Source organism: Colletotrichum lupini, chromosome 3 (genome assembly GCF_023278565.1).
Source record: "Colletotrichum lupini chromosome 3, complete sequence".
Lineage (NCBI taxonomy): Eukaryota > Fungi > Ascomycota > Sordariomycetes > Glomerellales > Glomerellaceae > Colletotrichum > Colletotrichum lupini.
Genome location: NC_064676.1, coordinates 2,638,473 through 2,656,184, shown reverse-complemented (window position 1 = coordinate 2,656,184; position 17,712 = coordinate 2,638,473). Strand labels below are relative to the sequence as shown.

Here is a 17,712-nt window from a genome sequence, read left to right as displayed (position 1 = left end):
AGAAACAATTTCAAGATGGGAATAGAGCAAGAGCATGAAGTCACATACAGGAGCGGAGCAGGGGAAGAGACGTTGTTTTAAACAAGTTCTTTTCTTTTTCAACTAGAAGAAAAAGGGGTAAAATAAAAACAAAGTTCCTTATTTTTTTAATCCACCCCCTTTGCCGATATCACCATCGCCCTTCGCCGATTTCGAGGTCTTTCTTTTTTCTGTTCGTAGAAACGAGAACATTTCCGGCTAACCTAAAACTCCAAATTTTTGAAAAAAGATACGAATAAAGTTGGTGGTATTTACAAAGGCTTGCCGCCGAGGAAGTTGGACCACGGGCGGACTTCGGAGGGGATTCCCTCCTTGCGGGGGAGCTTCTCGCTCATGCACTGAGCAAAGAGCATGGAAGTCTGTTGATTGTTTGTTAGCGAATTCGTTCACATCAAGTTGACTTTTTGTCATGGTGATCCGGGGAACTTACCTTGGGCTCCATGAACAGAGGGACGCCAAAGTCGACGGCGTTGCGACGCATGACGTAGTCGACGTCCATGACGGTCTTGCCGCGGGCCTGGGCCAGGTTGAAGACACCGCGGATGTCGTACTTCTGGAAGACCTCGCGGAGGGCGCGCTTGTCCTCCTTGGGGAACTCAATAACCTCGACAGAGACCTTGCCCTTGGCGCTGGACTCGATGAACTGCTTGACCTCGTCGTCGGCGGCGAACAGCTTGTAGCCCATGGGGGCGAGGTAGTTGACGACGGTGGGGAGCCAATCCTTGTTGAGCTCACCGCCGAAGAGGAGACCTTCACCGGGCTCGGGCATGCGGAAGTTCATGGTCGACTGCAGGGAGGTCCAGTAGGCCTCGACGAGATCCTTGCCGAAGCAAGCAATCTCACCGGTAGAGGCCATTTCGACGCCGAGGAAGGGGTCGGCACCGGCGAGACGGGTCCAGGAGAACTGAGGTACCTTGGTGGCGAGGTAGTCGCGCTTGACGGCCATGAGGTCGACGGGCTTGGGGACGTCCTGGCCGACAAGAGCCTTGGTGGCGGCATCAATGAAGTTGGTGCCCAAGACCTTGCTGACGAAGGGGAATGAACGGGAGGCACGGAGGTTGCACTCAATGACCTTCAGCAGAGGCTCGCCGCCCTCGGGGTTATCGGCCTTGATGATCTGCATGTTGAAGGGACCGGTGATGCGCCACGCCTTGGCGACACGCTCAGCGATGTCCTTGACACGGTCCATGGTGGTCTGGTCAAGGTTCGCGGGGGGGAGGACAAGGGTAGCATCTCCAGAGTGGACACCAGCCTGCTCAACGTGCTCAGAGACGGCGTGGAGGATCAGCTTGCCCTCAGAGGCAACACCATCGACGTCGATCTCCTCAGCGCCCTCAATGAACTTGCTGATGACGACGGGGTGGTCGGGGGAGACATTGGCCGCAGCCTCAAGCTTCTCCTTCAGGTCCTCCTGACTGCGAATGACAGTCATGGCAGCACCAGACAGGACGTATGAGGGACGGACGAGGACAGGGTAGCCGACCTGGTCAGCGAAGGTCTCGGCCTCCTCGACGGAGGTAAGCTCCTTCCAAGCGGGCTGATCGATTCCGATGCTGTCGAGAATCTCAGAGAACTTCTGTCTGTCCTCGGCCTTGTCGATGTCCTTGGGGTCAGTGCCGAGAACCTTGGCTCCGCCAGTCTCCTGCAGACGGAGGGCGATGTTCTGGGGCAGCTGGCCACCGACAGAGACCACGACGCCCGAAGCGCTCTCAAGCTCGTAGATATCCATCACACGCTCGTAGCTCAGCTCCTCGAAGTAAAGCTTGTCAGCAGTATCGAAATCCGTGCTGTAGGTCTCAGGGTTGAAGCTGATTGCTTATTAGCACTTGGCATTTCGTAGTTGAATCTTTGAGACTTACTTGATCATCACGGTCTTGTGGCCCATCTGGCGCAGAGCCTGGGTAGCGCTCACAGCGCACCAATCGAACTCGACGGAGCTACCGATACGGTAGACACCGCTACCAAGAACGATAGTACCCTTGTCCTCAAAGGTGACGTCGTGGGAGGAGGCGTTGTAGGTGGTGTACAGGTAGTTGGTGTCGGCGGGGAACTCAGCAGCGAGGGTATCAATCTTCTTGACCCACGGGCGAATGCCGAAGGCAAGACGAGCAGCGCGAGCCTGGTCCTCAGTGCTTCCAGTGGCAAGGGCAATCTGGCGATCAGAGAAACCGAGCTTCTTGGCCTTGGTGAGCTGGTCCTTCTTGAGGTTCTCCAAACCACCAGCCGCCTCGAGCTCGTGCTGGCAGTCGACAAGGTTCTGTAACTTGTACAAGAACCACTTGTCAATCTTGGTCAGGTCGTGAACCTTCTCTACTGAGTAGTTCTCGTGGAGCATGGCCTGGCCAACAGCGAGCCAGCGGCGGTCAGTGGGGTTCTGCAGCTCGAAGTCCAAGTCCTCGAACTTGTCACCCTGGAAGCCGACAAACTTGGGGTCGACCTGACGGATGGCCTTCTGGAAAGACTCTTCGAAGGTTCTGCCGATAGCCATAACCTCACCGACAGACTTCATGGCACTGCCAATGTCGCGCTTGACGTGCTGGAACTTGGAAAGATCCCAGCGGGGAATTTTGGTAACGATGTAGTCAAGGGAAGGCTCAAAGTTGGCAGTAGTGGTCTTGGTGACCGCATTGGGGAGCTCAGGGAGGCTGTGGCCCAGGCCGATCTTGGCAGCAGTGTACGCAAGAGGGTATCCGGTGGCCTTGGAGGCCAAAGCAGAAGAGCGAGAAAGACGGGCATTAACCTCAATGACACGGTAGTCAAGGCCGTCGGGCTGGAGCGCGTATTGAACGTTGCACTCTCCGACGACGCCAAGATGACGGACAATCTTGATGGCGGCAGATCGCAGCATGTGGTACTCCTCATCGCTCAGAGTCTGACTAGGAGCAACGACAATACTGTCTCCAGTGTGGATTCCCAAGGGGTCGAAGTTCTCCATGTTGCAAACAGTGATGCAGTTGTTGTTTGCGTCACGGACAACTTCGTACTCGACTTCCTTCCAGCCCTTCAGAGACTTCTCAACCAGGATCTGGGGGGAAAGAGTAAGGGAGCGGGCAGCCATGTTGCGAAGCTCCTCCTCGTTGTTTGCGAAGCCAGAGCCCAAGCCACCGAGTGCGTAGGCGGCACGAACAATAATGGGGTATCCGACCTTCTCGGCAGCGTCGAGAGCCTCCTCGATAGTGCCAACGGCGATGGACTTGGCGATAGGGATGTCGATCTCGCCGAGGGCCTTGGCGAAAAGGTCACGATCCTCACTGGTCTCGAGGGTCTTGACGCTGGTTCCGAGAACCTTGACTCCGTACTTCTCAAAGAGACCCAGGCGCTGCATCTGAACACCCAAGTTCAGGGCGGTCTGGCCACCGAAAGACAGGAAGATGCCATCGGGCTTCTCCTTCTCGATGACATACGTCACGTACTCCGGTGTGACGGGGAGGTAGTAGACCTCATCGGCGAGCGAGTGGTTGGTCTGGATGGTGGCAATGTTCGGGTTAATGAGGACAGACTTGACGCCGGCCTCCTTCAGAGCCTTCAGAGCTTGTGATCCTTTATGAAGAGTCGTGTTAGCCAGAATGCTCCTTGGTGTCTGTGACTCATTCTCTGCACTTGTTGAGCGCGAGTTTGGCAAGCAAACGAACCTGAGTAGTCAAACTCTCCGGCCTGGCCAATGGCGAGACCACCACTGCCAATGACGAGCACCTTCTTGACATCGACGCCCGCTGAAGGCTTGATCACACCGCTCTCAAGATAAGCCTTGGGATTCGGCGCAGATTGCGCGGCACTGGGACGAAGTGCGCTCGCGGTAAAGAGACGCTTTTGAAGCAGCTTAGCACTGCTGTTCTGGAGTTGGGCTCTGGCCAGGCCGTTGGAGGCGGCGAGGGTGAAGTTGCGGCCAGTCAGAGCCGTAGGGACTCGGCGACCATGTCGGAGGACAGCCGGAGCTCGACCTGCCAAAGAACTTGACATGGCCGACGGCATTGTGAAGGATTCAAGGGATCAATGCGACAAAGACCTTGGGGAAGAGAGAGAATACTCGAGGTCAGAGCCAATTGAATGGTTTTTGGACCAAGAGAGAAGAGGTATTATGGCCGCCGGGGAGGGAAGGTTTGTGACTCTTCCGTGAGCTTTGTTAGAGTTGTGGGGAGGGAAGATGGTCGCAGCGGTCTTCGTCTTCAGCGACAAAAGGCGGTCCGAACTGTGATAAGATAAGGAAATTTTTCTCTCAGCGGTTGTTGAATTGGCCGATCGGGGGGGCCCAACAATGGCTCAGGACGCTAACTGGGGTGGTATCACATCCGTCTCTTCCCTCAAGGCCCCGTCTGCTGCCCCGTCTACTGCGCCAGGGACCACTTGGGCGCCGTTATCGCAACTTTCTGCGTCACCGCAGTGACTGTACACACCCTCGCACATCCATCTCTCTCTCGCTGAGGGACCACCCTAGTGTCTCCCGCCCTCACCTCTAATGAGCGAGGCTTGGGATTTGGCGAAAATTTCTGACAGTGCAGGTACTGAACAAGGTTTTACAGCGTTGTCAAAACTCTCAGCAACGCATCCTCGTCTGTAACCGTCAGATGCCCCGAGCCGTTCCCTGGCTTTTGGTTTATCCTAAAGCGAGAGAGTATTTGAAGCTGGAGGTTCGCCCACTGGTTCGTCCCAGCCGACTCGAGCTTTGTGCATACCTTGCCTTCCATTCTTTCCTGCGTGTCTGCGGAGGTAGGTAGCCCTGAGCTCAAGGTGCCCAGACATTGCTGGCAGCTTGGACAACATGCACTGTTGAGTCACGGAAACAAACTCTTTCGGGATGGAAATAATGCTACATGTACGGTACATATCGGGAGTGTACCTTAATGATTGACTCAATTGAGACGGCTGGAGACCCATGGGGACTTGCAAATATTCCCCGGGCGTGCTGCAGCTGCTCCAGTCAATCTGGCAAGGACTACTCGACATTGGAGTCCTGGGGGAGTGACTCACGGCGCTCGCTCGCTCGCTCGTTCGCTCCTGCCCGTCTGTCGTCTACTCTCACTGAGGCGCCACGGTGCTCAGTGAGTCTTACACCCTGTGCCAGAGTCGAATTGCACGCACCTTTTCGTCCTGAATGAGGGCCCGAGCTTCTTACCGTTTGGGATGCGATCTGACGTTTGGCCTAACCAACCCCGCTACATCTGGCATTTGCCCCGCCTTTAGCACTCAGTGCCGGGGAGTCGTCAATTTTTCATCTCAACCATTGGCCAATGCCTCAACTACAGTCCGAGCAAATGCCGCTGAACGACTCGGAGGCGGCCGAATCGGTCCTGGCGCCGATGACACCAATGACACCGATATGGGATGTCAAAATCTATCATGAGGATCACCTGCCGACCCTTGCCAGACGTTGACAGCTCATTTAAATCGTCCACCTGCGGAAGGGTAGCCGTGGGGCAGCTGAATCTCACGATCGTCGATGGGACAGACCTGAGTCCTAACACCCTGGTAACCTCATGGCTGACAGCTTGACAGTACGACCTTTCAAAACGTGATTGGTATTCCATTCGCCAACATATGCCAGCCCAAGCTCATCTCATGTAAGTCGTGTCCCTTTTTCTACTTTCCCATGCCGAATCCTCTAGTTTTTGTCAAGTCTTACTGCTGGGTTTCTCTCAATGAAGTTCAAATCCACCTTGTGTCCCAACAGCTCACGAATGTTGGAGATGCCGTACTTGATCATAGTCGGTCTCTCCAGACTCAAACCCCAACCGTATACTCTCAAATCCTTGGGCAGACCCATTGCCTCGAGCATTTCCGGTCTGAACATACCGCTGTTACCGATTTCGACGAGCTTGTTCAAGCCCTTGTGGAAGCTGAAAATCTCCATACTCGGCTCCGTGTACGGGTTGTACGCCGGCTTGAACTTGATGTCTGTAATACCCATCTTGTTGAAGAAGATCTCCATGAACTCCATCAAGCCTCCCAGTGTAAGTCCGTAATCCGCAATGACACCCTCGACCTGGTGGAACTCAGCCAGATGCGTAGCGTCGACACTCTCGTTACGGAAGACTCTGTCGATGGAGAAGTAACGGGCCGGAGGAGGTCTGCCGTCCGGTCCCTTTCTGGAAGCCAACTGATGAAGTACTGCGGTGGAGATGGCTGTCGTGTGCGTGCGGAGAACAAGCCTCTGAGCCTCGTCCGCAGCCCAGGGGTAACGGTAGCCGATTGAGCCAAACTTGCCATCCTGGTGGACCTCCTTGACGTTGTCCCAGTACGTCTTGTAATCCTTCTTGTCGTCTTCCGACTCCGGACCAGGCTTGTCTGCAACCTTGGGATCCGAGATGTAGAAAGTGTCCTGGAGATCTCTCGCGGGATGTTGTTGGGGCACGAAAAGGGCATCGAAGTTCCAGAATCCAGACTCGACGAATTTGTCGGTCGGCATCTCCTCAAAGCCCATCTCGAAGAAGATTTGACGGAACTCGTGGCGGACCTTGTTGAGGGGGTGAAGCGCGCCGGAGTTCTGGTCGGATCCAAGAGCCTTGAAGTTGTACGGCTTGAAGTTGGCAGTCTTCCATGAGCCAGACGCAATCATGTCAGCCGTCAAGTCCGTCTCCTCCTTCTTGATTTCCAATGCGAACTCAGGTCCCTTCTGGATCTTGTATGCGATGACCTTCTGGGTCTTGATGAGTTTGCGCTTCTTCAAGTCGGTGATGATCTTGGGCTCGTGGGTCTTTGTCTCCAGGATCTGCTTAAGCTGAGCCTGAGTAACATCTTGAATCGAGTCGGCCTGCGCACACGGTATTAGCATGTAGTGGTGACATTTGAGGCAGGCAAACTTACAGTCGCAATGAGCTTGCCGTCGCCACCCTTCTTGATCCACTTCTCCTTGAAGGCCTTGCCTTGGCCGACCTTCGTCACATTCTTGTCTCCCACAGCAGCCTCAAGCTCTTGAACCGTCAACCCCTCCAAGGCTTTCCGGACCGCCTCAAAGACACGAGCTTCGTGGCTGCCGTGCTCAGCAATTTGCTTGCCCTCGGCCTCAAGGACGGCTTCCTCCCGGTCAATTGACTCGTATGTGACCATGGAACGACTAGCGAGGCGGTCCAGTGCGGCCTTGACGTCCGTGAAGTGGAACTCTGGGAAGTGCTCGGCAGACAGGATGGGATCCTTCTGGGACAAAGCCAAAAGGATCTGGGATGTAAGGTCCCCAGAAGGACCGTTGCTTGCCGTCGCCATGATTTCGTGCGTTGTTGTCTGGATAGGTGGCTTGCACGTCGAGATGTCGATGTTCGGCTCGTTGAGTCAGAGGGGCACTTGTAAATTAGGCGGGAACTCCTGGCAGAAATTTGGCCGCTGCGAATGTCGAATCGGAGGGGAGTGTGGACCCTTGCGCGGGATGGATGGAGGGGTACTCGTATCAAAGATTCTCCTGTTCCGATATCAGCAGGTGCCCGCGCCAGTGGATCTAGCTCCTGAGCTTACCGCGTCGAGTCCTGGACAGCTTGCCTGCGTGCCTGCCTTCCCTTCCTCAAGCTGTGGCGTCACACTTGGTATCCCTGCAGCTGGCTTCGGTCGGCTTTTATCCACATCTGTTCGCATCACGGTCCCAACGGTCGGGAATACCTTCATTCGTGCTTTTATCTTGACACCCAACTCCACTTTCTCTAGCCGTCATTTGCCAATCTGCTGGAGTATGTGAAGCGTCGCACTTGTCGCCACGCTGCAGGAATCCCCGCCGACACCAATGAGGCCAACGAGCTATGGTCGATGATGCCGCGCCAGAGACCCTGCCAGGCCGATCAATCCCTTTCGGGAACGACCAGGAGGATGGCAGAGGGGATCCAGAGCCTTTAAACCGCGCCGATGATGCAGAAGCTAGAGGTTCCAGAAGAAGGCGACGGCGGAAACATCGAAAGATCAATCCCGGCCTGGCAAAGAAGTTCGACTTCTTGACCCAATTACTGCGGAATCTCGACTCCATAGTATACGCAGAGCTATGCACATTATACTACATGGAGTATGCCACTCTCCCCTTCTTATGCTTCGTCATCTCATGTTCTGACTATTATTCAGGTGCTCCATCTTCCGCTTTGCAGTTCGCGTCTATGGCCAACACCACTGGCTTACACCCAAGCCTGACGACTACCCATTGACTATGGCGGCAGCCCGGTCACAAGTCATATCAGTGTTTGTCCCGAACTTGCTATGTATCTTGCTACATATATTTGCATCCCTACCTGTAGCTGGCGAAGCTGCGCGTGGCTATCTTCACGGCGGCGTCATCGTCGACTTCATCGGGCAGAAACCACCAACCTCGAGGCTTGCTTTTCTAGCTCTCGACTGTATAATACTGGCTGTGCAATGTCTCATGCTGGCAGTCCATGCCGAGCGAGAGAAGCTACGGCCTATTGTAAGGCCATTGCTTTTCCGCCTGCCCCCGGCACTAGAAGAGACGATCGGTCTTTCGACCCAAGATCACGACGCCGAAGAGCGGGGCGTTTTGAGAGATGCACCTGGACTGGACCTGGAAGGCGCAGACAGCGTGGAGCTCCAGTCTCTGAGGCCTAACGGCGAAGCTGAACATGGCCAGGAACCTTCACGAAGGAGATCCTCAAGACGACGCTCGTCCTCGAATGCAGCCAGTGGGATGCATTTATTCGATGTCTTCAGTTCAGGAAACGGCGATTTGGGGGAGTTCCACATATCTCACACTATTAGACACGCTACCACTGATTACTGGGGAGCGGCAGGTCACTCGCTTCAAACCCTGGGTTATACCGCGACATTGACGAGACTGTCCGCAATGAGGAGGATACCACAGCTAGAACGCAACCAGAGGAATCAGAGGTAGTCTAGATGGTATCATGATCGCATTCTGGTATCTTAAGCAATTTTGCGACCAACATTACCAACACCGCTTCCCTTGACCGAAACAAGTATATCGTTCGACTCGTCGTCTTCAACGTCCCTTAAACCCCAACTACTCGCGCCGAATGTCCGCAAGTCCCTGGCGAGCCCAACCATCTCTTCTGTTCCGATGACATCCCTTCCTATCCTCAATCTTCCTACATCTTCAGATCCCATAGCCATCAACGTCATGACGGTGCTGGCCGATGCTTTGCTGACACATCCACCTTGCGCAATGGTTTCCAGCAGTTGATAGGCACAATTTTTGCCAATATCTTCAGGCACTACGCCGCCAACAGGTGGCGCTACTACATCTGCCGAGTAGAGAACACCGACAGAGCTCGACTCAGCCACTAAACTGAGACCGAAGCCGATGCCTGTTCGTGTCTTTGACTTGTCGGCCGCCGTGATAAGAGGTGCTGTATCGTACTGCGCTGCGATATGAATGTCTGAAACGAGAGCATTAAGGACCTCTCTTGCCGAGTGAATCATTCTGCTGTTGTTGGACGCTGAGACTCCCGTACAGTATGCGACTCCTCGTATCCTCCTTATCTTGCCGGGATTGCGGTTTAGGTGCAACGTTTTCGGGAGTCGGACCTGGCTTGCGAACCGGAGCTCAACGACACCACCGCCACCTCTACCATTCTTTCCAGGGCAGGATCGCGACAGCACTCTCAGCTCAATTCGCGCAGGCGGGATACCGAAGAGCCCAAAGAGTGGTAGGATGGCTGTGCGGAAGGAGTCGACAGAGATATCGCCGGTCTCAGTCGCAGATGTGATGACACCCGGGCCAGTGAATCGGATGTTGACGTGCGCCTTCGAGAATGGCGCGAGGAGGCAGATTGGGAGGAGGAAGTAGGTGACGCCGCGATTGTTGTTTGCGGGGAGGTTGTGCTCGATGACGTCGCCGTCGGATGCGCCAAAGCCAGCCATCGTTCCAGTGATCAGACCGGGGTGGTACGTGATGGTCGTACCGGTGTACGAAATTTGCATAGAGCTACCATTGGTGACGGCTTCCAGTAGTCGGAGGAATGAAATCTCGTGGGGCGCAAGACCGGGGTGTGTCGGCGACGAGCTGCGAATCTTAGAGATGTGAACTGGCCGACCAGTCAGAGTTGATATGATTAGTCGCTGCGCAAAGGACCTGTGTCCTGTGAACCGCAGGTACTCGGGAGCGGACGCCATTTTTGCCGTGGGTCGTTTGGGTGCTGGTGATATCCGCGGCCAGAAAAAAAAGAGTAGACGAAGGTGGGATCTAGAAAATTATCTTTTTCTGCCGGGATATGACCGCAGAATCTGTTACAAGTGGTAGGCGGTAAAGGGAATACAGATGTCTCTGATAAGATAAGCTCTTAATGATTCGCGACGCGCAGATGCAGGTGCACCTAGGTTCAGGGTCCATCAAAAAATCTGACCCGTTTCTCTACGTGCCATGAGCTTCCTCTCTTGCTTGAAGCGCCCATTTTCTTCGCTTTCTCCTTTATGTTGACCAACTTCGCCTCTCCTTATGTCTCATAGAACTTTTTTTCGTGACATAGCATGTCGAAACACATTCATTTGCCAGTCATGCCAGTCAACTTTGGGCTCTTCTGCCCCGCCGCCATGGGCGATTCGACATAGCTCCCGTATTGCTCAACTAGGAGTCAAGCCTCGACCAGGTGCTCAGAACGCACAGCGCAAATCTTCTCCGACGCCCTCCACCCAAACCGATGCCGATCCGAGCAGAGCAGCCGCCGACCTTCTCAAGGAACTAATGCAAAAAAGAACCGACGAGCCTATTATAAAGTTCTTCGAGAAGGGTGAATCCGGCCAGATTGAGCGGCTGGGGGACGAGGATGCTTTCAAAGAATCTATGGGTGGCGTAGACGATCTGAAGAAGGAACTGAACCAGACTTTTGCGGCTGATATGCGGCGCACGCTCTCTCGTTTTCAGAATGAGGGCGGCTTGGGTGCTTTGGGAATCAACGATGTCGACTCGATTGCGAAAGATTTCGAAGACAAGCTCGGGAATGCCAGGAACCCCGAAGACACATTGGAGAGCTTGAACGCATACATCAAAGACTTAGAAAGCCAATTCGAGGCAAGAGGATTCGATGTCAGTCAATTCGATTACAAGAACCACGCGGCAACACTGGGCGTCATACAGGCGACTGCTCGCGTGGACCCCTCACAACGGAAGAAGCAACCCCCAATTCCGCAGATCCCCGAGAAAGTGTGGAGCTTCAACCAGCGAAAACGGATAGTACGATTGAACACGCTCCTCTCCCGAACGACTAAAGAGATGCGACGAGGTGAGGATGTTACGGCAAAGACTGCCCAGACGGTGTGGAAGACGTACGGCGCGGCGAGGCAATCTCTAGCCAAGGCTTGGGCGCATGTTCCTCAAGACGTTTGGAACCTTCTGTGGGACATTCTGTCGCTTGACGATGCGAAAAACCCAAGCCGTCTCACATATCTTTCGCTGCTAGCAAGAGACATGAGCGAGGCGAAGGTTGCTTTGAGCCCTTCGCAACAGCTTGTCACAGTCGAAGCCATGTTCGTGGACGGATGGGAGGCCAAGGCCATCGATAACTGGAAGCGATGTATGTCCACCCTCGGCGACAGTGGCGCAGATACCTTCAAGGAGTTTTGGGAGCTTGGAGTGCGCATGTTCTGCCAACAAGGTGATCTTGTGCAGGGAGAACGCGCGGTGAACAAGCTTCTCGAGCGCCAACTCGATCCACGCATTCTGTTGCCGTACATTAGGAGTTGTGCAACAAATCCGAACGCGGAGCCAAGGATAAAGGCCTGGGACGCATACCGTCGAATGAGGGACCTTCTTGGCTCTTCAATGGGGCTCGAGGACTACGACCAGGTGATCTCTTTCTTCCTAACGACTGGACAAACGGAATACGCTTTGCAAGCCTTCGTCGATATGATGAGCTCTAGTACGGTCGAGCTGAGTGGACGAGACCGATTGCCTTCTCAAATCGGCAACAAATTCTTTTTCGGAAAATGGCTGAAGCGACTTATCGGTGCTGGAGACCTCGATGGAGCGCATAGCGTCTTCGAATTCATGCGGTTTAAGGGCATCGAAGCGGCCAGCATTCAGGTGAATGGGCTTATTGGTGCCTGGCAAAGGTCAGGTGGCGCCGACAATTTGGAGAAGGCGGACAAGTTGGCATGGCAAATGATCGATGCTCGCGTGGAGTTTGTCGAGAATCGTCGTCGACTTTCAACCATGGAAGGGCCGGTTCGTACAGTCGAAGTGTCTGTGAAATCTCATACAGCTGCCATGCCCAAGGCCACGCTCGAAACGTTTTCCCTACTTGCGGAGAATTATCGCCTTCGAAGTCTTCATGCCGACTTAGCGAAGTTATGGGACGCTTTCAGAGAAGCAGAAATCAGCCCGGACGCCTTCATGATGAACCAGTTGCTGGAGTCCCACTCACAGAACGGCAACATCTCTGAGGCACGCCAGCTGTACCAGACTCTCGTGTATGACCGTCAGGTCAAACCTGATCCCTACACGTTCATGGCATTGTGGAAGATGCTTGGTGCCAATCGTCTGCACAATATTGCAGGCGACGAGCTCGTCAACGAAACCAGAATTACACGCGAGACTTTTGCAGAAATGGTTCGCTTCGCGTCTGTGTTCAAACCAGACGGTCTCGACGGGCAAATCGCGAGGAAGATCCTCCACACATTCCGCCGACTAAAGGACAAAATCGGCATCGTCGTTGCCCTCCAGGCTTTTAAGGCTGTCTTCGACTTCACTCCGCCCGAGGTGTTGGCCCTCGAGATGATGATGGAGACTACAAGTCTTGCCTGGGAGACAACGCAGGCGCGACAGAAGCTTCGCCTCATTAAGCGCAAGATTGACTCGCACGTCGAAACCCGACAGAAGTCCATTGGAGGAACTCTGACTCTAGACGAGATGTCGCTCAAGCAGCGTGGCGAGGAGTACTCGTCTTACTTGCAGACGGCGTACATGCAAGAAGCTGGTGAGCTGGCCAAGGGCCAGGTGTCGATGGTGGCCAAGGAGATGGGCGTGTACGATATATTGGCACGCAAAGGCAGGGGCTAGACGCCACAAGTCCTCTCTGTAACATCAAGATGTAGATATTGTACACTATAATGACACTCAATACTATGATACCATGCATGCAAAATTCCATTCCCACCTAGTCGTGATCCTCTTCCGTGACACCAGGACACCCCTCCAACTCATCGTCCGGATACGTGTACTTGCACCAGAAACAGTACCGATGCTCCCTCCTCAGATACTCCACCAGCCGCCGCAGCTTCTCAGCGTCTTCCAGCTCGTTGAACTCGTCAAGCTCGGGATCCTCCTCGTCCAGGTCCTCCGCGGTGACGTAGACAACCTGCTTCTTGCCCAGCGCCGTGCGGTCGTCGGCGTCCTCATCGTCGTCCTCGTACGTCGGCAGCCGCGACAGGCTCTGCTCCAGATCATACCTCATCCTGCGGTCCCGCTCCTTTTCCTCGCGGTGGCGGGCGAGACCCCTCCAAAGGACGTTGATCGACTTGAGCGGTCTCGACGCCGCGCCGGCCGCTCGCGTCTTTTTCGTCGTCGTCTTGTCCTTCTTGCCGTCTCCCTCGTCGTGATGACTGGTGCCGTCCTCCGCTGCCCCTTCGACAACCAGCGACTCGGCCACCTCCTCGCCCTCCTTCTCCTCCGCCATCCTCTCCGAAACCCGCTGCGCCGCAAACACCTGCGCCTGCACCCTCGCCGCCTCCCTCTCCATCCTCACCCGGTCCCGATACTCCAACGGATCGACCCTTACCCTCTTCCCCTCCCTCACCTCCTCCTCGATCCTCTCCGCCGCCTCCCTCAACTTGCGCTTCCTCTCGCTCTCCATCCCGATACCGCCCCGGTCCGCCTTGACCTCGACGGCAATCGGCTCCGTCCTGGCATCGTTGCCAGCACCAGAGCCGCCTGTCGCCCCGGCACCTGCACCCAGCGCACTGCCCGCCTTGAAGCCCATCTTGGCCATCATCGCGAACCCCTTGCTCTTCTTGGCGGCCGCGGTCTCGAGGAGGGACCGCGAGAGCGCCTTTTCGCGCGCCGCTTCCTCCTCGGCCGCGAGCTCCTCCTTGGACTTGGGCCGGCCGCGGATCTCGCCTTCGCGTTTGAGGCGCTGGCGGCGCTGCAATGAGGTTTCTGGTTGGGATTTTGCTTTGGTGGAGGCGGCTGGTTCGTCAAAGGTCATGTTCATGTAGTCGTCTTCATCGTCGGAGGCTGCCATGGCTTGCTGGATGGTGGCGGATTTGCCCTAGGGCCTGTCCACCTGAAAGTTTTGTATAGGTGTGGGGTTGGTTTTTGAACGCAAGGCTTTCGCGTTCTTGGGTATTGGGTTTGTTTAATGGTGTGAGTGAGGCCGTGTAAGCGTGGACTTGGTAGGTGGTTCTTCAGTGTTATGAGGCGCAGTGTTGGTATGTTGAATCCAGATCTTATGAGCTGGGGAATTCACGGCTTGTGAACAGCTGGAGAGATCTTGAGTCGTTATACCGGGGCGGCCTCTTAGACGAACACCTGTGATAATGGTGGCAGTCCGCCTTCATCGCAATGTTGAACTTGAGGGATGTCGAAAGAGCTTGTTGATGCACGTTCTGGGGTACCTTGGAGTGGGACCGACGTCAGCTGGCAGGCCAGGCAGTCAATGGATGGTGGAAATTTAGCTAGTTACACTGTACAAATGCACTTCATATGGACGACTTCGAATCACCTCACACATCCGTATGACAGAGCCATGAACGCTGGTGTCTCCGGGCTTTATAATGGCACTCCGTCTGCCGACTGGTTCGTTTGGGTGTGGAATTTTGATTAATGGCCCTTTGCCTAATCATGTATATGAAGCCACGACTGAGCTCTCCACCCCTCTACCTCTACTGGTATTGAATACAAAAAAAGGGAATAAACTATGCCGAAAAGCACCCATCAACTTTTTCATACCGTAACACAAAAGACCGAAGCGCAAACCGTCTACCGGTTCCTGGCCCTCTTTCTGCCGTCCTTCTCCCTCTCGTACGCATTCGCCTCCCTGCCCTCCTCGTTCTGGATCTCCGCCACGAGCCTCTTGTACTTCTTCTCGTACGCCTCGTCCTTGGCCTTCTTCGCACGCAGGTTCTCGCGGGCCATGAACTGGGCATCCTTTCTCAGTTCTCTCATGGCACCCTTGCGCTCCTTCTTGTGCTCCTTCTTCAACTTGGCCATCTCCGCACGCTCGCGATCCGGGTCGTAGTGCTTGTTTGGGTCGTACGAGTCCTCGAACTTGGGGATGAATGTCTTGATGGCAAGCGGGCGGTGGTGGTGCAGCTCAAGCGGCCGTTTTGAGAGCTGGGCAATCTTGAGCATGCGCTCCATCTTGAGCTTGGACTTGGCGAGGTGTCCACCGAGAGCCTCAGGGAACTTCGAGCGGCTTGACTTGCTGCTCAGGTGAGCCACAATGTCAAGTGCTGGCTGGAACGTCTCATTGAAAGCAGGCTTTCCAGTCCAGGTGTCTGCAGCAGCACCCAAAAGCTGAAGAGTTGTGCTCAACAGGGCAATTTTCTTGGATTCAGCTTCCGCACCGCTCACCTCTAACTTGGCACAGTCAGCCGGAGAGAGCTGTCGGAGCTCCGTCTTCCGCGCGTTTGCGACGCGAATATCCGCTGCAGGCTCATGAAGAGGGAAGTTGCCAGAAAGCTTCGAGACTGCTGAGGGAGCCAAAGCACACAGGGTGTTGAGAGAGAAACTCATGACCTCTGGAACGTAGCGCTTCGAGAACTGCTGATACTGGACTGCCAAGGTCGAAAGGTAAATACCAGTGGCATAGTCGCTGAGTGTTTGAGGGATCTTACCACCGAGATAGCGCCCGATGGTAAGCATAGCAGGAGTTGCGACCTGGTGGAAGTGATCTGATGTAGGGAATGTCGATCCGATAGCAGTCAGTAGTGTCAGGTCGCCAACATGCACTGCGAGAGGGCGTTGTTGGCTGATCTCCTCAAGATGGGAACGGTACTGGTTGGCAATGTCGACGGGGAACATCTTAGCGAGGGAGTGGATGTGTCGTACCAAACTCTCCAGCACTTGGAAAGATGGGCTGCTGTTGGTCCGTGGGCCGTGACCGATCATGTCCACAAGCGCCTGAGCAAACTTGCCGAGCTTCTCCTTGTTCGCGCTGTTCAGCTTCGGATGGTACAAAGCTCGGATACGCTGCACGATGGTAGGCAGCTTATCGCTAGGGTACTTCTGTGCCAGCGCCGAGAGTTCATCGTAGCTCTGCGGACATGGGAAAGTGTAAGGCAGCTCAGAGCTGTCGAGTTCCGCGCCTCCTTGTCCACCAGGGTTTGCAAACACAGAGCTCTTCGCTTCCTCCTCGTTGAGCAGACCTTTGGTGAATTCCTCGTCTTCGGAATCGTCGCCTTGATATTCCTCCTCTTCCTCCGATTCTTCCTCTTCGCTCTCGATAGGCTCCAGGTCCGAACCGCTGGCAATCAAATCGTCCTCAATGAGGAAGTCGTCTTCATCGTCAAAGCCGAGCTCTGTCGCCGTCGGGCGGGTCTTGGTCTTGATGCCCTTTCCGAGACCGAAATCCTCTTCCTCCTCCTCAGGAAGCCACTGGAAAGCAGGATCTTCGGCAGGTTGATCCTCCATCTCTTCATCCTCCTCGCTTTCTTCGTCGGAAGAGACAGCTTCGCCGTTCATTCTCTTTAAGCGCTTCTCTTCGAGCTCCTTCAGCCTCTTGGATTCCTCTTCCACCAATTCCTCGTCGGTCTTTGTGCGCTCTGTTGGGGCTGCACGGCGGTCCTGAACGAGCTTCTTCAGGCGCAAATCGAATTCCTTATCGAAAGTTGCCTTGTCAACTCCAGCAATCAACTTGCCACCCTCATCCTTATTCTGCGCATCCGATTTTCCATGAGCCATGAGGAGAGCGTGGAGGTTTGGCAGCTCCTTGTCCAATTGCATTCGCAGGTCCTCATCCTCGTCCTTGGCAATCTGTCGCTCGTACTTATGCATCTTCGATTTCGCAATGACTTCTTCCATGACCTCCTTCTTGGACTTTTTCCTGTCCGGCTCGTCAACCGCTCCCTCTTCGTCTTCACCGAAACCAGCTTCGCGCAGGCGCTTGAGCTTTTTCTTCGCGGAAAGGGAGGAGTCGCTGTCGTCGTCTGAGCCAAGGTCGTCCTCGTCGAAATCGTCGGCCATATTCGGATGGTGCTCAAAGTTGAGAGCCTGACCCATGTGTGTCAATTCGCCCAGTGGTTCGGCTTCCTCGAGATCGAATAGCGATGTCTTCTTGCGTGACCTCTGCTTTTCGCGGGCGAAACGTTCGAGCATTTTGTCTTCCTCGGCCAAGGAGGGGTCGTTTTCACCGAATCGACGATCAAGAATACCGCCGACTTTGTTGCGCTTCTGCATCTCGACGAGAAGTGTCTCTCGGCGCTATCAGATTTATTAGCATCGCAAAGTGCTGCGCAGGAGCGGTAGTGTAGTCTTACCCTCTGCTCGCCCAGAGACTTGGCCTCGGTAGGACGGCCATTGACTCCTCTCGCTGCGGCTCCAGTCTGAGGCCTGTTGGTTGTAACATCGAATTTGGGTCCTCGTGGGTTGTGCTTCAGGTCAAAGGGGTTGAATTGTTCTCTGATTTGTCCCAGCGCAGCACCTCTTTGAAGACGCTTGTCAGTCTTGGCCTTTTCGTCCTGCGCGAATTGGCGTTTCTGCTTCTTAGACTTCTGAGGACCAGTGATTCCCTGCTCCCTCAGGGAGGCTTTGAGCCGCTTGAGTTGCGAGCCGGCCATTTTGTCGGGCGTAAATGATACTCG

The 17,712-nt window shown here is 54.8% G+C and overlaps 7 protein-coding genes across 7 annotated transcripts; 2 read left to right on the top strand and 5 right to left on the bottom strand.

Moving 5' to 3' along the window:
- Nucleotides 1–290: 290 nt before the first annotated feature.
- On the bottom strand, nucleotides 291–4,011 carry CLUP02_05557 (carbamoyl-phosphate synthase; the record flags this gene model as incomplete). The annotated part of the gene is made up of 4 exons (XM_049284563.1): nucleotides 291–398; nucleotides 470–1,826; nucleotides 1,899–3,579; nucleotides 3,672–4,011. The coding sequence occupies 4 exons, from the start codon at nucleotides 4,009–4,011 to the stop codon at nucleotides 291–293; spliced, it is 3,486 nt and encodes a 1,161-aa protein (XP_049141706.1).
- Nucleotides 4,012–5,638: 1,627 nt separating this feature from the next.
- Nucleotides 5,639–7,236, bottom strand: CLUP02_05556 (tRNA synthetase class II core domain-containing protein; the record flags this gene model as incomplete). The annotated part of the gene is made up of 2 exons (XM_049284562.1): nucleotides 5,639–6,787; nucleotides 6,841–7,236. The coding sequence occupies 2 exons, from the start codon at nucleotides 7,234–7,236 to the stop codon at nucleotides 5,639–5,641; spliced, it is 1,545 nt and encodes a 514-aa protein (XP_049141705.1).
- Nucleotides 7,237–7,760: 524 nt separating this feature from the next.
- Nucleotides 7,761–8,851, top strand: CLUP02_05555 (uncharacterized protein; the record flags this gene model as incomplete). The annotated part of the gene is made up of 2 exons (XM_049284561.1): nucleotides 7,761–8,017; nucleotides 8,074–8,851. 2 exons carry the CDS (start codon nucleotides 7,761–7,763, stop codon nucleotides 8,849–8,851), a joined length of 1,035 nt encoding a protein of 344 aa, XP_049141704.1.
- Nucleotides 8,852–8,883: 32 nt separating this feature from the next.
- CLUP02_05554 (18S rRNA biogenesis protein RCL1) lies at nucleotides 8,884–10,092 on the bottom strand (the record flags this gene model as incomplete). The annotated part of the gene is made up of 1 exon (XM_049284560.1): nucleotides 8,884–10,092. One exon carries the CDS (start codon nucleotides 10,090–10,092, stop codon nucleotides 8,884–8,886), a length of 1,209 nt encoding a protein of 402 aa, XP_049141703.1.
- Nucleotides 10,093–10,262: 170 nt separating this feature from the next.
- On the top strand, nucleotides 10,263–12,973 carry CLUP02_05553 (pentatricopeptide repeat domain-containing protein; the record flags this gene model as incomplete). Its single annotated transcript, XM_049284559.1, has 3 exons — nucleotides 10,263–10,286; nucleotides 10,345–10,416; nucleotides 10,472–12,973. 3 exons carry the CDS (start codon nucleotides 10,263–10,265, stop codon nucleotides 12,971–12,973), a joined length of 2,598 nt encoding a protein of 865 aa, XP_049141702.1.
- Nucleotides 12,974–13,070: 97 nt separating this feature from the next.
- On the bottom strand, nucleotides 13,071–14,153 carry CLUP02_05552 (G-patch domain-containing protein; the record flags this gene model as incomplete). The annotated part of the gene is made up of 1 exon (XM_049284558.1): nucleotides 13,071–14,153. The coding sequence occupies one exon, from the start codon at nucleotides 14,151–14,153 to the stop codon at nucleotides 13,071–13,073; it is 1,083 nt and encodes a 360-aa protein (XP_049141701.1).
- Nucleotides 14,154–14,890: 737 nt separating this feature from the next.
- On the bottom strand, nucleotides 14,891–17,688 carry CLUP02_05551 (Nop14-like family protein; the record flags this gene model as incomplete). Its single annotated transcript, XM_049284557.1, has 2 exons — nucleotides 14,891–17,332; nucleotides 17,389–17,688. 2 exons carry the CDS (start codon nucleotides 17,686–17,688, stop codon nucleotides 14,891–14,893), a joined length of 2,742 nt encoding a protein of 913 aa, XP_049141700.1.
- Nucleotides 17,689–17,712: the final 24 nt, after the last annotated feature.